Source organism: Panthera uncia, chromosome A2 (assembly GCF_023721935.1).
Source record: "Panthera uncia isolate 11264 chromosome A2, Puncia_PCG_1.0, whole genome shotgun sequence".
NCBI lineage: Eukaryota > Metazoa > Chordata > Mammalia > Carnivora > Felidae > Panthera > Panthera uncia.
The window spans coordinates 21,132,155-21,146,049 of record NC_064816.1 but is presented as its reverse complement, the minus strand read 5'-3'; the positions used below and the strand labels follow the sequence as shown (position 1 = coordinate 21,146,049).

At 50.0% G+C, this 13,895-nt stretch overlaps 1 protein-coding gene across 1 annotated transcript; it reads right to left on the bottom strand.

Moving 5' to 3' along the window:
• Nucleotides 1-1,840: 1,840 nt before the first annotated feature.
• Nucleotides 1,841-12,365, bottom strand: LOC125930359 (voltage-dependent L-type calcium channel subunit alpha-1D-like). The gene is made up of 8 exons (XM_049642230.1): nucleotides 12,259-12,365; nucleotides 10,593-10,680; nucleotides 9,471-9,578; nucleotides 9,332-9,384; nucleotides 7,728-7,874; nucleotides 6,073-6,274; nucleotides 3,861-4,019; nucleotides 1,841-2,537 (listed from the first exon to the last, which is right to left on the bottom strand). The coding sequence occupies exons 1-8, from the start codon at nucleotides 12,363-12,365 to the stop codon at nucleotides 2,343-2,345; spliced, it is 1,059 nt and encodes a 352-aa protein (XP_049498187.1). The 3' UTR covers nucleotides 1,841-2,342.
• Between the last annotated feature and the right edge of the window lie 1,530 nt (nucleotides 12,366-13,895).

Sequence of the window (13,895 nt, the reverse complement as noted above, 5' to 3'; positions counted from 1 at the left end):
AGGGAGGATTTTGTCCAACTTCACTCTCTGGATTTGTATCCCAGAAGGGCTGCAAGCCCATCTCTCCTGACAGATGCTGACAAGTTTTCCTAGAAGGTGTTCCCCTCACTATGGAGAATGCTGCCCCGAGGGGCCCTGCAACAAATTCCAAACAGAGACAAGGGCTTTTCTGAGATGAGACCCAGGGGCTAGGGTTCCCAACCCTTTGTCCCACGTGTCCATCTCCTGGAAGATTCTTCCTCAGCAGCCTCTACAACTGGGTTCCTCAGCCCTACTGCTCCTCCGAGAGGGAGGAGGGGCCTCACTGACTTCTTGGTGAAAGCCTCCTCACCTGGGTTTGCTTTGTCAACCCAGAAGAGAAAAACAAGGAAAAGTCCGGGAGCGTTTTAAGAAGAGCTTTGTTTCCTGGTGAATTGATTCTTTCCTGCTCCTCAACATAAAATCTGTCTCTCCTGGCTTCAGTGAATGCAGACGCCGTGCTCTGCAAGCAAAGAGATGCTCCTATTGCTATTTTATGCTATGGAAATATCTTGCTGGGCAAAACAACAAAGCAGCACAATTTCTAGCGGAAATCACTCATTTTAAAACCCTGATTAATCAGCACTGATTAAAAATTAGCTACTCGTTTCCCTCTTGATATCAACCACTCTTATCACATGCCACCAAACCCTCCTCCCAGGTCTGGTCTCAGCAGGTTACTGGGCAGAGGGGTGTACAAGCCCCTTGGTGTGCCGGCCAGCTAGCAGGCACATGTTCGCACGCGCACACACACACACGCACACACGCACGCGTGTGCTCTCTCACACATACATGCCATGGGCGAGTGTGCCTTCTCTTCAGCCCAGAATAACCTCTCAAAAACTTCAGAGCTTAATCACCAGGCAGGGGAAGACACGGTAAGGGCATCTAGAATGTTCCAGAGATATGTTCCGTGTTGCATCTTCTCAAGTCCTTTTGATGTTCTTATTTGGCAACCTTTTTCAACAGTCCAGACAAATATTGTTCAAAGAAGTAAAGGTGACAGGGAAGCAAACCAAAAATCTCAAAGGAAATTAAGATGAATTTGGAAAAGGAGGAAATGCTTATGTATGTAGATATGGACAAGTCACAGTAAATAACATCTGGCCATGCATAAAGTGCCAAATTTGACCCCACTGCAATCACCCCAAGTGATCACTTACAAGTGTCCTTTCTTTTTGGTCCACAAAGATCTGATAAAGATTGCATAGAAATTAATTCAAATTAAAGAAAGGAACAGTTTTGGATTAGAATTCCATGTAAATATGGAGTATGTGAAAACCATCACTTTGTAATCGAAGTCTCAGTAAAATCAGTGTCATCGGATAACTTACACACAGATGAACAAATAACCGGGTCACTGAATTCTGTCACCATTTCATTCTAATGGTTTGGGGCTTTTCTAGCAAAGAAGCTGAGGGTCAAATGTCCCCCGGCCCCACCAGGGTCTGCTCCTCTGTCTACGGTTTTAGAACAAGAGGGCATCGTTACTTGACGATGATGGTGGTGGCGGTCAGAGTAACAGTACCGGCATGTCCACAGCATGTTACCACATGCCAGGTACTTCTCTAAGCATGGCACAGATAGTGATTCTTTATCCCTCACAGCTGCCTTGTGACACAGAACCAGCAGTGCCCTCATTTTTCAGGCAAGGAAACTGAAGCGCAGAGCAGTGAAGGAACTCACTCGCGTTAGCAAACGGGGAGTATGGGTTTGGACCCAAAGTCGTGTGTGCACTTTGACACCGTTCCATCAGCCTCTTCAACCACAGACACTGACAACTAGGGGACTGGATTCGCACCCTCCCCGAAGGCAAGAGGATATGCTGACTAGCCCAACAGAGTTTAACAAACTTCATGTCTTGTTTGGTCTTAAAGTCAAGTGACATTTTTCTAAGTCAAATAAACGAAAGGTGGCACGGCAGGAGGAGATCTCCAACTGGTAGAACTTTCCATAAAAGGTGAAAAAGAAGCTGTAGACCAAGAACAAATAAAACCAAAGACTTTCTCCTGGAAACCTAAGAGTAAAATCAAGGCTGAATTCTTTCTAATGGGTTCTGTTTAAAAGTGTCTCCAGTGCTCAAGCGATGAGGCAAGTTTCCCTGAGAAAGCATGACATGTTATTCTAGAGACTGAAAACCTAGTTTCAAACAATTTCCATCCTGCAAATTCCCAATTCTGTACCCCTCTCTTCTTTTTCTCAGAATTGTTTTTATGAGGTTTTGTTTTGTAGTTTTGCTTTCCAATATGTACCCAGATGCCCTAATCAGATTCTAACGTTCTCAGGTGATAACCCAGTTATCGGCCAGAGCAATTCAGCGTAACTCAGTAACACACAATGAACAGGAAGTGTGTGCTTCGCTGGGGTGATTCAACAACAGTCTTCGGAAGGTGGGTCCAGCTACTCACCTTAGGTTTAAATGCAATGACTTTCAAAACCATCTCGACGGTGAACACCCCAGTGAAGACCATGTTCAGAATGTCCATGGCGTCATTAAATATCTTGGACTGCTCGTGGTGCTGTGGACGATGACAGAGGCATGGTTCTCAGAAGACCCAGCCCAGCCAGCCTCACAAAAGGAGTTCCCCAGCCCCCTGGTCCCTGTAGGCATCCACCCTCTGCTTGGACATGGAGGCAACCTTCACTGGTTCTAGCGCACGTGATTAACTCACCACAAAGCACAGGGGAGCCTTGACAGAATGAGGATGATTGGAAGATGAAGGGGAAATACATCCATGTCCTCTGCTCAGGATGAAGGGAACCCACCCTTCCTCCTGGCTGGGTTTATGTTCAGGGCCTTGACCCAGGCACAAGGCAGAACCCACCCAAATGTCTACGACTAAAGGTAGGATTTGGTTGGAGATCATTTTGATGCCATTATTAGGTCCACGTTCAATAAAAGGCCATATTATCTTGACCTCACACTTCTTCCCTACATTGGCATGTGGTCCTTCTCGTTCATAAAGACTTCTTAAATTTACAAAAACATGCCAGAAAATGTCCCTCTGGTGGCTTTTAGACCCATTTTCTAAACAGCACTGGGAGTTGGTTTGATTTGCTCAAGTTGTGTGGAAACTGGATCTAGACCTTGGCTTCTGTGCTAGGGAATTATCTACTCAACAGTATAACTGCCAGACCTGCTCACTGTTAATACCAACTTGGCCAACTGAAGGGAGTTACATGCCTTGCCCCCAGTATAGTAAGAAGTGGCTATAATGCAGGTCAAGCTCTTCCCCATGAACTGAAAGATTCCCCACTCTCATACTGAGAGCTCCTTGAGGACAGAAATGTGACTTATGTTTTGTTTTTCAACACTGGGTGTTTACTTTGTGACAGGCCCAGTGCCAGTGCCTGATGTGAATTTTCCAGTGCAAACCTTACCTCTGGCATAGATATGATAGATTTCCTATTTTGCCAATGAAGAAAGCAAGGCTCAGAGGATTTAAATAACCTTGCCAAGATTGCCCATCTGGTAAGGAGTAAGGCAGGACTGGAATGCCTGTCTGTCCAACTCCACACAGACCAAGCTTTAGTCCTCAGATGCTCCCTGGCCACAGGAGGCCCATAGTAAATGTTTACAGAATTGAATGCCAGGTCCAGGCTCCAGGGAAATGTTACCTATGGTCATGCTGTAGAGGTGGTCTCTTAAACAAGAGGGCCATCCTAGATGCCTGCCGTGACAGCTGTTAGCCAGAATGGGACTCTGGCCAAACTATAGCCTAGATTCATCAGAAAATCAAACCCATTCTCTTGTGACGGGGTGGCATGCCCCCCTGAGAATTTGGGGCAGGGGGCTGTGCAGAAGGCCCAGACGTGACCCCCACGGCTGTCTCCATTTTTACCTGCATGGCCAAGCAGAGTGTGTTGAGCATGATGAGGACAAACATCATGTATTCGAAAGGCGAGGAGTTCACCACGTACCAGAACTTGTACTGGTAGGGGTTTTTGGGGATGTATCTCCGCAAGGGACGTGCTTTCAAGGCGTATTCGACACACTGACGCTGCAACGGCAAAAAAAGAGCAAGGAGGGGTCCTGAGCACACCCATGGGAGTCGGATATACTTCCGCCTGCTTTGAAAGGACGGACACGCACCCACTGCGGGGGACTGTGGACCAGGGGGAAACCACGATAGCCACTCCCACGGGTGCCTTGGTCACTGGCCAAGGGCCTCTAGCTCCGTCACCTCATCAACCCCTCACAGCAACCTGGGGGGTGGGTTAGCAGAGCACCGAGTCTGCTTCCATTTTCCTTATTAAGACGGAAGGCCAGAGCCGTGAAATGCCTTGCTGGAGGTTCTTTGGTACACAAGCAGAGGAGCAGAGCCTAACCCAGGCCTCATCCCTACCTTTCCTCTCTGCTGGTGCATTATGCCTGCGGTTCTGGCACCTCTAGGAAAGGAAGCCAGGTAACAAGAGGCACAGAAATCCTGTGGAGCCAGAGAGGCTGGACTCACTCCCCAAGACAGGATCCACATGAGACACCTCTTGGGAGCCAGACCGTATTAACCACATGTGTCTAATGGTGTGTCTGCCTGGGACCTTCTGACACTCGGGAGCTTGTCATGTTCATCTCAGAGCCCCCAGGACGTGGTCAGAAATGATGGCCAGAGCACTGTCCTTCTCACTCACTCTGGGGCTGAGACTGGTCCACCCTTTGCAGCCCAGAGGGACTTCCAGCCCCGTGGGCTCAGTGTAAGGCCCCACTTGCTCTTAGACCCAGACCAACTCCATTCTCCTGCTTTGACCCTGGGTTCTGACTTCAGATAGGCTCTCTCTGTCCAGAATCTGGCCCTGCTGTGACCCCTCACACTGACTCCAGGGACCCCCAATTCGAACCTCTTCTGGACCTCAAGTGCTGACACAATTGTAGCTCTGGTTCTGCCACCTCAGCCAGCCTGGGCCTCGCCCTGACATTCTCCTTCCAGGGACTGGGAGGTGGGAGGAGTGGGGGTTGATGAGGAGCAGGGCCAGGCTTCCTTCTGATCACCCCTTATGGGATCTGAAGGGATGCCCTGACAACTCAAAGCAACATCTTCCTACAAACCAAGCCGGCCCTGTCCTCATTGCCCCAGAGGGCACAGCTGAGGCCGGAGACAGCCAGCCTTACCACAGCCACTTCCTCTCAGGAACCCAGGCTGGCAGATGATCCCTGCTCCTGTGTCATCATCAAATGGGAGTGCTAGCAAACCAGGGCCCAGGGGAAACTCCCAGAGCAGAATCTCCACCTCACCATCTTTTAGCGCTGGAAGGGACCTCTAAAAGCAACTCCTGGGTGCCCTCAATCTACAGCAAGCCCAGAGAGGAGCAGGTCTCCTGGCTCTCTCATATCATCACTCAATCAGAGCCAAAGGCCCCTGCTGCTATCAGATTTGTTCAAACAAGGCAGTGGATAACGGGAGAATGACACCAGTGCAATATTAGACACAGGTTTAAAGTTAGTGACTTTTCCTGCAGTGTGATAGGTTACTTCCTCCTAAGTCAATGGTTCTCAACCATGGGACATTTGGCAATGTCTGGAGAGGTCTTCTGGTTGTCAAAACTCAGGGCAGTGGGTTGCTACTGGAATTGAGTGGGTATAGTCCAGGGATTCTGTTAAACATCCTACAAAGCACACAATGCTCAACTGAAAATTATCTAGCCTAAAATATCAATGGTGCTGAGGTTGAGGAGATAAGACACAATCCACGCCGCCCCCCCCCCCCCACATAAGGGCTGTGGGAGGAGCAGTGGGTGCTTTCCGGCCCCTGGCCACATCCCCCACCAAGCTTACGAGCCATCACTCATGGGTCATGCCTGCAGAAGGTGGCCTAAGCATTCTTTGACTTCTCCATAGGGTGGGGTTGATTTCACAATTACAAGGTCTGATCTGTATCTGAGAAACGCGCTCTCCCCAGCAAGGACTCAAAGTGGCTGAGAGGGTGCTGTGAACAGGCCCCGAGTCCCCGGGACAGCCAGCGGATGCACGCCTTCTGTGTGCACAGAAGAAGCTGGCAACACACAAGCCACTCCTCTCTTGCTTAAGGGACAGAAGCCCAAACAGTGTGTGACTTTAACCTGATTTTTGTCCAGCTCACAGTTCTTATACTCTTTCTCTCCCTGCTCCTGAAATGTGACGATGACGAAGCCCACAAAGATGTTCATCATGAAGAAAGCCACAATGATGATGTAGATGATGAAGAAGATGGAGATCTCCACGCGGTAGTTGTAGATGGGGCCAACATTCTCTCCGTTGGAGTCGATGGCTTTATACAGCAACCTGGAGAACAGAAGGACTGGGTGAGCCCTGCCGCCTGCCCAGACGTGCACCTCTTCTGATGGCCTCTGTGGGCCCACCCCCTGCCTGTCAGACCCTTCCCTCGGAGCCCACCCATAGCCCCTGGACACACAGGTCCCCGAGGCACCCTCCTTGGCATTAGGCCCAGCCGGCCCAGCGCCCAGAGGAGGGGACACCTGAGATACATTTTTTGACTGATGTTTTGAGGACATGAGAAAAGATTTCATGGATATTCAACAATGCTCCTTTTTACTGACAGATGGGAGAGAGGAAGGACACCACGTGTAAGACACTGGCAGAACTGAAAACTGTACACACGCCAACAAGGACAATAAGCGAGCAACCCGGGATTTCCAAAGAACTGAGAAGTTCCCCAAACTGAAATATACACAGAAATTAAATATATGCTAAGCAGAACTCTCAGTAGGAAGAAAGGAAATTACCGTAAGATCCCCAAGTTAAAATTACCCCCACTCTGATGCAGATTCAGCACTGTCAGGGCACCCACCCCACGCTGGGCTGTGCTACACACTTTCACAGCCATCTGCAAAGGCAGACATTACAGTCATCCCCATTGGGAAGCTCACAGAGCGATCTAGGTGACCAAAGTCATACTCCTTGGGGGCAAAGCCAGCAGATGAGCCCAGCTCCTCTGAGCCCCAGGTCCCAAATCTGCTCACTTTCCCTCACCTGCCATCCTGATTTGCTAAAACACACTGCTGAAAACCCAAGAGTGCAGCCAGTGCCTCCACAGAGTAAAGGGGCTCACTCCTGCCTCTTTTCTCCCCAGGACCAGTTCCCTAATGAACAAACCCCACCCAACTGCCCTCTTCCTCCCACAGGCTCTCCTGTAAAACTTCTGACTCTCCCATGCATCCAGAGAGTTCTGCCAGCCTGACAGAGTGAACTTGTCCACCTTCTGCAGTTCCTCTGGGCGTGAGAACTTGACATTCGGGACTCTGCGTATGTACATACATCTAGGTGGCAGGAGCTGGGGCTGGGGTGGGTATCAGAGCACAGGGAACAAAGGTGTAAGAGACTTCCCTTTTGTATTCTACCTTTTTCCCTGCTTCTGGATTTTTTTTTTTTTTTAACTTTACTCATCAAAATCCTAGCCATCCTTCAGAACCCTATTCTGCACATCTCTGACATGGCAGAAGCTCCTGCCTGGTTTGACTGCCTGATACTCTGACTAGCTTCGGGCCTTGAAGAGAGGAACATGTTGAGACCACTGTTTCTCCCACAGGGCTTAACACAGCACGCTGCACGAAGCTGGTACCAAAAGCACATTTTATGAATGAGCGAGTGAGCGGGTCAGTGAAAGACATGGCACTTTGGCAGCCACCCGTGTCTGGCGCACATTAGAACTGGGAACGAATGACTGAACAACTGAATGGATGGCTTGGGACATTATCAAGGTGTTCTCTATACTTACGCAGGCCAGCCCTCAAATGTGGAGACCGTGAACAGCGCCATCATAGCAGAAAGGACGTTGTCAAAGTTGAAATCACTATTTTGCCAGATCCTCTCACGGACCACAGGGTTATCAACGTCCCCATCCTTGTAGAGGATGAAAAGCCCCCTAAGGAGGAAAAGAAGTGTGGGTCATTCTGGCTTGACCTGAGATCAGTCACAGCTGCTCCAAGGCCACGTCCAGGCACCATTGCACTGTCTGCCAGCCAGGCCCCACCTCTGGGCCGAGCACAGCCTGAGTTTTTCCTCTTCTTGTCCTGCGTTTACTCTAGTCTACAGTTCCAATAATCACTGAGGACCTACTAGTTTAATGAGTATTCTCTAGAGCAACTAGGCAGATATCCAGCATATGGCTGATAACAAATGAAAACTACCCAACAGTAAACGCCTCTCATATGCGATGGGCTCAACCCATACACTGAAGACTCAGAGGCTCTGGCCTGGAGAATTCTGCAAGCTCCGGGAAGCAAGCCCGGGTACACCCTCCTCTCAGCCTTTTGGCTATAATCACACTCTTTCTTTTTGTATTAACGATATTCCCAGTTTTCTTTCCAAAATAATTCTATAATTTCTGATACACAATATTTGTCATAGAATTTCATTTCTGGAAAGGGGCCAATGTCTTTATTCCACAGATGGGGAAGCAGAGGCTTAGTGAGAGAAGAGAAGGGGTCTTCACCCTGCTGCCTTGCCGCATAAACTCCAGGGGGCGCCCCCCCCCCCCCCGCCGCCTGCATGGATGATGCCCCCGGAGGTGCACAATCAGTCACACTGAGGCTGATATACTCTGACCGCACCTTCTGCTGAAAAGAAACCCCAAATGGAATGTAAGCAGTGCAAGCAAGTCCTCAGTCGGTGCCGTCCCAAAGGGATGGGGACACACAGAACTCTACGCGGTCTTACAACCTGAGGCAATGGTTTCGTGTCTGCCTTCATATTCTTCCGGACATGTTGGGATAAGAGGCATGAGTATTTCTCACTTTGTCTCTCCTCTGCCTGTTCTTGTGAATAAAAACATGCCCCGAATGTGGGTGCCAAGAGCAAGGGGAGAAAGGCAGCCTGGAAAACATGTCGGTAGAGGCTAGCCAGCTCCTGAATGCCAGGGAGTTGAGCTTCGAGTTCCAGTTGGGGGAGGGGGATTTATCCATGTGGCTGGAAGGTGGGGGGGGCTCTCTGGGGAATTTTGGAATTGTTATTTTAGGTTTCAGTGCATGCCCTCCCCCTGATTTTAGAGATTCTATACCAAACATCAAAAGCCATCTATCCATTCTTTTGGGGGTGATAAAGGTTTGGAACTAGAACGAGTAGGCCATGCTTGTCCCGCAGTGTGACTGTACTAAATGCCACTGAATTGCACAGTTTAAAATGATTACTTTTATGATATGTGAATGTCACTTCAAAACTACCACCACCACCCCCCCCACCCATCCTCTCTCCAGCCGTGAGCTGAGCATATAAGCCTCTCACAATCCATGATGAAAACTTCTGAAAAGTGAGCACAAGCAGACCCTCCAAGTGTCTTATTTGTGCTTCCTCGTTCCCTACTCTCACGTTCAGGACACTCACCTGCACTCTTCGGGGTTACTTTTGGCTTCGTCCGTGCAGCGATAGAACTTCCCCTGCGTACAGAAGAGATAGGCAGTCAAATGCAGGCTCCCCACAAAGAGATCAGCTGGGCTTCAGGCCAGAAGGCACATCCACGTACCTTGAACAACTGGACCCCGATGCAGGCGAACATGAACTGGAGAAGGGTGGTGACGATCATGATGTTGCCGATGGTCCGGATGGCCACGAAGACGCACTGGACCACGTGCTGGGGAGAGAGGACCCGGGGAAGGCAGAGGGATGTCATCTGCTTTTGTTGTTTCAGCCACAGGGCGAGCTAATACCCATCAGGATTTTCTACGTTTATGTGCATTTTTATATGATTTTCCAAATTTGTGCCTCCCTTGCACTTGTTTTTCAGGTAGTTATCTGTGGGGAGTTACCCCCGGTGCAGTGGGGCCACCTGGGAGGAGCACCCTACAGACCAGCCCCTCCCTGGTTTCCTCCAAAGTGGTTTAGTCAGAAGAAACACTACCAGGTGTAGCACTGCCTGGCACACAGGTCCACAGGGACCCCTGCCCCCCATAAAAGGACTCAGGAAAATGCAAAACCTCTGGCCTTTTATACAACCTGCATGAGAATAGATTTAAAGACCAAAATAAACCCAAGATCATATTATTTGTTTAATTTAATTTTTTCAGTTTATTTCTTTTAGCAATCTGTACCCCAACGTGGCACTCAAGCGCACGACCCTGAGATCAAGCATTGCGTGCTCCTCTGATTGAGCCAGCCAGGCACCCCAACCCAAGAAAATACTAATAATTTTTAAAAAGTAATAGAACAGTAATCTCATAAAGAAAAACAAATTAGCAAAGAGAAAGAAAATATTTGTAAAATGCTTTCAGCACTTGTCAGAGGTAGCGTCACTGGTTAGAAATGGCCTTTCCAGGGGCACCTGGGTGGCTCAGTCGGTTAAGCGACCAACTTTGGCTCAGGTCATGAGCTTGTGGTTCTTGTGTTCGAGCTCCACATCGAGCCATCTGTGGTCAGCATCAGATCCTCTGTCTCCTTCTCTCTCTCTGCCCCCCCCACCCCGTGTGCGTGCACATGCATGCTCTCTCTCCCAAAAATAAAAACATTAAAAAATAATAATAAAATGTTCAGAATAAAAAAAAAAAAAGAAACGTCCTTTCCAAATGTACAGCCGTGTAAAACCCATCAAGCCTCAGCCCAGCTCTGGCCCCAACCAAAGCAGCCTGGGCCGGAGGGCAGAAATCCAAACCTTAAGTCCTTTGGCTCTGTTGATCGCCCTGAGCGGCCTCAGGACCCTTAAGACCCTCAGAATCTTCACAACAGAGATGGCACTGGATCTAAGGAAAAGAGCAAAGAAGGAAGGCAGAGTGTATTACAATCAGATAAAATACTTTGGAATTATTTCACGTGGCCTTCACTGTAGGACCATGGCCCGGATGGGGCTGAGCTCACCTCCCCCCAGTGCCCCTCCCCCCAGCGCCCTCCCTCCCTCCCTCTCTCTCTCTCTCTCTCACACACACACACACTCACACTCACACTCACACACACACATAGGTCTTTCTCCATCCAGCCCACACTCACGGCCCCTCTTGGGCCAGGCCCATGGGACTCGCAGAGGCCCTGACTGGGGCGCGGAGCTAAGGCAGCAGAGGCACAATTTAGCAATTTCCTTTGTCCTTTTTGCTCAGTGTAAATGCTAGGCAGTCCTTGGCTTTCAGGCTGCAGGTTTGTTTGGGCGGCTTTGCTCTCAGAGGTGGGAGAGCTGCTGTGGTGCCCTGGGCGGGGCTTCTCTGGCCTCTGCGGAGTTCGCTGTTGGGTGGGACACAATCATCACCTGTGTGGTGGGGCTGACAACGGAGGGGATGCAGGACAAGCTGCCAGGAGAGCACATCCTCCGGGAGCTGGGGACATGGTAGCCATGTGAGTCCAGGGGTCAGCGGGACAAAGGCGGGAGGTGCTCCAGGGCAGACGGGAGAACATGGCTCACGCAGCCCCACAGGCGGCTGGAGCACATGCTCGGGAGGCAGAGGGCAGACACAGCCTGGCATTTATGGGGCCTGCAAAGATGCTGTGAGAACACCCTCTCTCTAGCTGCGACTGCTGCCTCCCTCCCCCTGGGCAGTGGTGGGAGGTGAGGACCAGCACAGAGGGCCATCTCAGGCAGGGGTCCTTGGTCTTCTGAGGGGGATGCAGCCTCCCCATTTAACTTGAGCTCGGAGGTAGTAGGTGAGCACGTTTCCTCATAGGGGGTACTGATGGCCAGCACCTGAGCACAGGTACTTGTAAGTCAGCAGGAAAGCAAGGCCACGGCGGGACATTCCTATGGGAACTTCTGCCCCAGACCCCCGAGGTACAGCAGGCAGGCAGCTTGCAGCTGGGGCTATTCCCCACCAGACATTGGTAAAGGCCATGGAAAGGCCCTGGGGCCCTGAGTTGTAGCCTCGGCCCCCTTCTAGCTGAAACTTGTAGAAGACAAAAGAAAGGGGTCATGGCAGCTGCTATATCCTGGAGATCAAGGGAGGAAGCCTTCAATATCCAATCTGTAAGTTCCCCCAGAGGCCCCCTCTTGTATGAGAACTGTAGTACTTTGAGAGAAGGACTACACGATGCCCGGGAGGAAGCTGAACTAGAACCGGGCTTCCCTCTCTCCCAGTTCAGACTTCTCTGTTGAAAGCAAATATCACAGACAGTAATATGCCCAACCTGGCAGGGGGCATGGAGAGAAGGAGAAACACAAGAAACACGAACAGTGCCAATACCCTCTGGCATGCACACAAATCGGGCTTTCCGGGGTAACTGAATGCACTTGTTAAAGTGATGCCTAGCCTTTATGAATTATGTTAAAATCCCTCCCAGAAACCATCCTGCCCAAGAGTCCTGTGCTCACACACTCACACCCACCCCAGAATACTTACTGGATCCCGAATGATACCAGGGATACCCCGACAACCAGCATATCCAGCAGGTTGAAGTAGTTCCTGCAGAAAGCCCCTTTGTGGAGGAAAGCTCCAAAAGTCGCCATCTATAAACAGAATCATGAGTGATTTACTGTGTTTTTTTTTTCTTTCTCTCCAGAAGAAACCTGGGCTCTTTACAAAACCTCCAGGAAAGTACTTTATTAACAAGCATGCATTAGGAAGCCAGACATATAAACCAGCAGGGCTGAGCAACCAGATATTGGTTCAATAATGGAAATGGGGCAGCAGATTTCAGACACATTTCAGAGGAGACCAGTCTAGACTTCATATCAGTGATAGTAAACTGCAAGTAGAAATCCAACGTGGGCAGGTCCAAAGAGCCTGTCCCAGGAGTGTCCACATGGCCCTGCTCATCAGGTAACTTGGCTGCCCCACAAAATGCCGGCTCTGGCCCCTGAGGCCCCAGAAGAGCCTACATCACTGACCCCAGCGTGCCTTCACAGTGCGGCTAGCGAAAGTGCTGGAGCCCAAAGCTCATAGGCTCTGTTCACAGAGACTCACACTGTTTAGGCCCCTGCCTGCTGCTAATGGTCCTCCAGCAAGACATCCAGTTTACACGGTGCTTCAGGGGCACCTGGGTGGGGGCGCTCAGTCGGTTAAGCATTTGACTTTAGCTCAGGTCACGATCTCAGGGTTCGTGGGTTCGAGCCCTGTGTCGGGCTCTGTGCTGACGGATCAGAGCCTGGAGCCTGCTTTGGATTCTGTGTCTCCCTCTCTCTCTGTCCCTTCCCCACTCACGTTCTTTGTCTCTCAAACATAATGTTTAAAAAAAAAAACGGTGCTTCCAAGCCCAGTGACTCCAGCACATGCAAGGTGTGGCCAGGAAGCTGTCACAGGCGTCTCCCCAGGGCAGTTGCCCTGCTTTGCAGTCACTGTCATGTGCACCCAGAGCACCACCTCAGGTGCCCCAGAAAGGTGCCTACTGGTGATGCACAAAGGAGTTTAGTGAGGACGTTCCCAGAGCAAAAACAGCAAAGTACACAGGGTTCATTGTGTGCTAAAAAAAAAAAAGGAGGGGGGAGGGCGTCTGGGTGGCTCAGTCAGTTGGGCATCCAACTTCGGCTCAGGCCATGATCTTGCTGTTGCTGAGTTCGAGCTCCAGGTCGGGCTCATGCTGACAGCTCAGAGCCTGGAGCCTGCTTCGGATTCTGTGTCTCCCTCTCTCTCTTCTTCCCCCCGCCTCTCAAAAATAAATAAACATTAAAAAAAAAAAAAGATGAAGGAGGCTCAGGGGAGTATAGAACAGGAGGGCCAGAGTCATGAAACAGTTACACTGAACCATATAAAATCGCCAACACACCACCATTCTTGACCTACACAAATGGCAGTTTGCTGTGGTTCAACCGAATAGCCATATAGCCTTGCCAGTGTTCCCACGGCCAGCAGGAACCACCGCTTCAGATGCTAGATGCTTCTCGGCGAGCCTCCATTGTCTGAGTCCTTCCGGTTTCTAAGCTTGTTTCCCACCCTCTCACACAGGTTTTAAATGAAGAAAACTCAGAATACTTAAGTCACTGAGGCAAATATGCAGAAATTTAAAAGCAACAATGGTTTTTTTGTTTCTTTTAAATAAC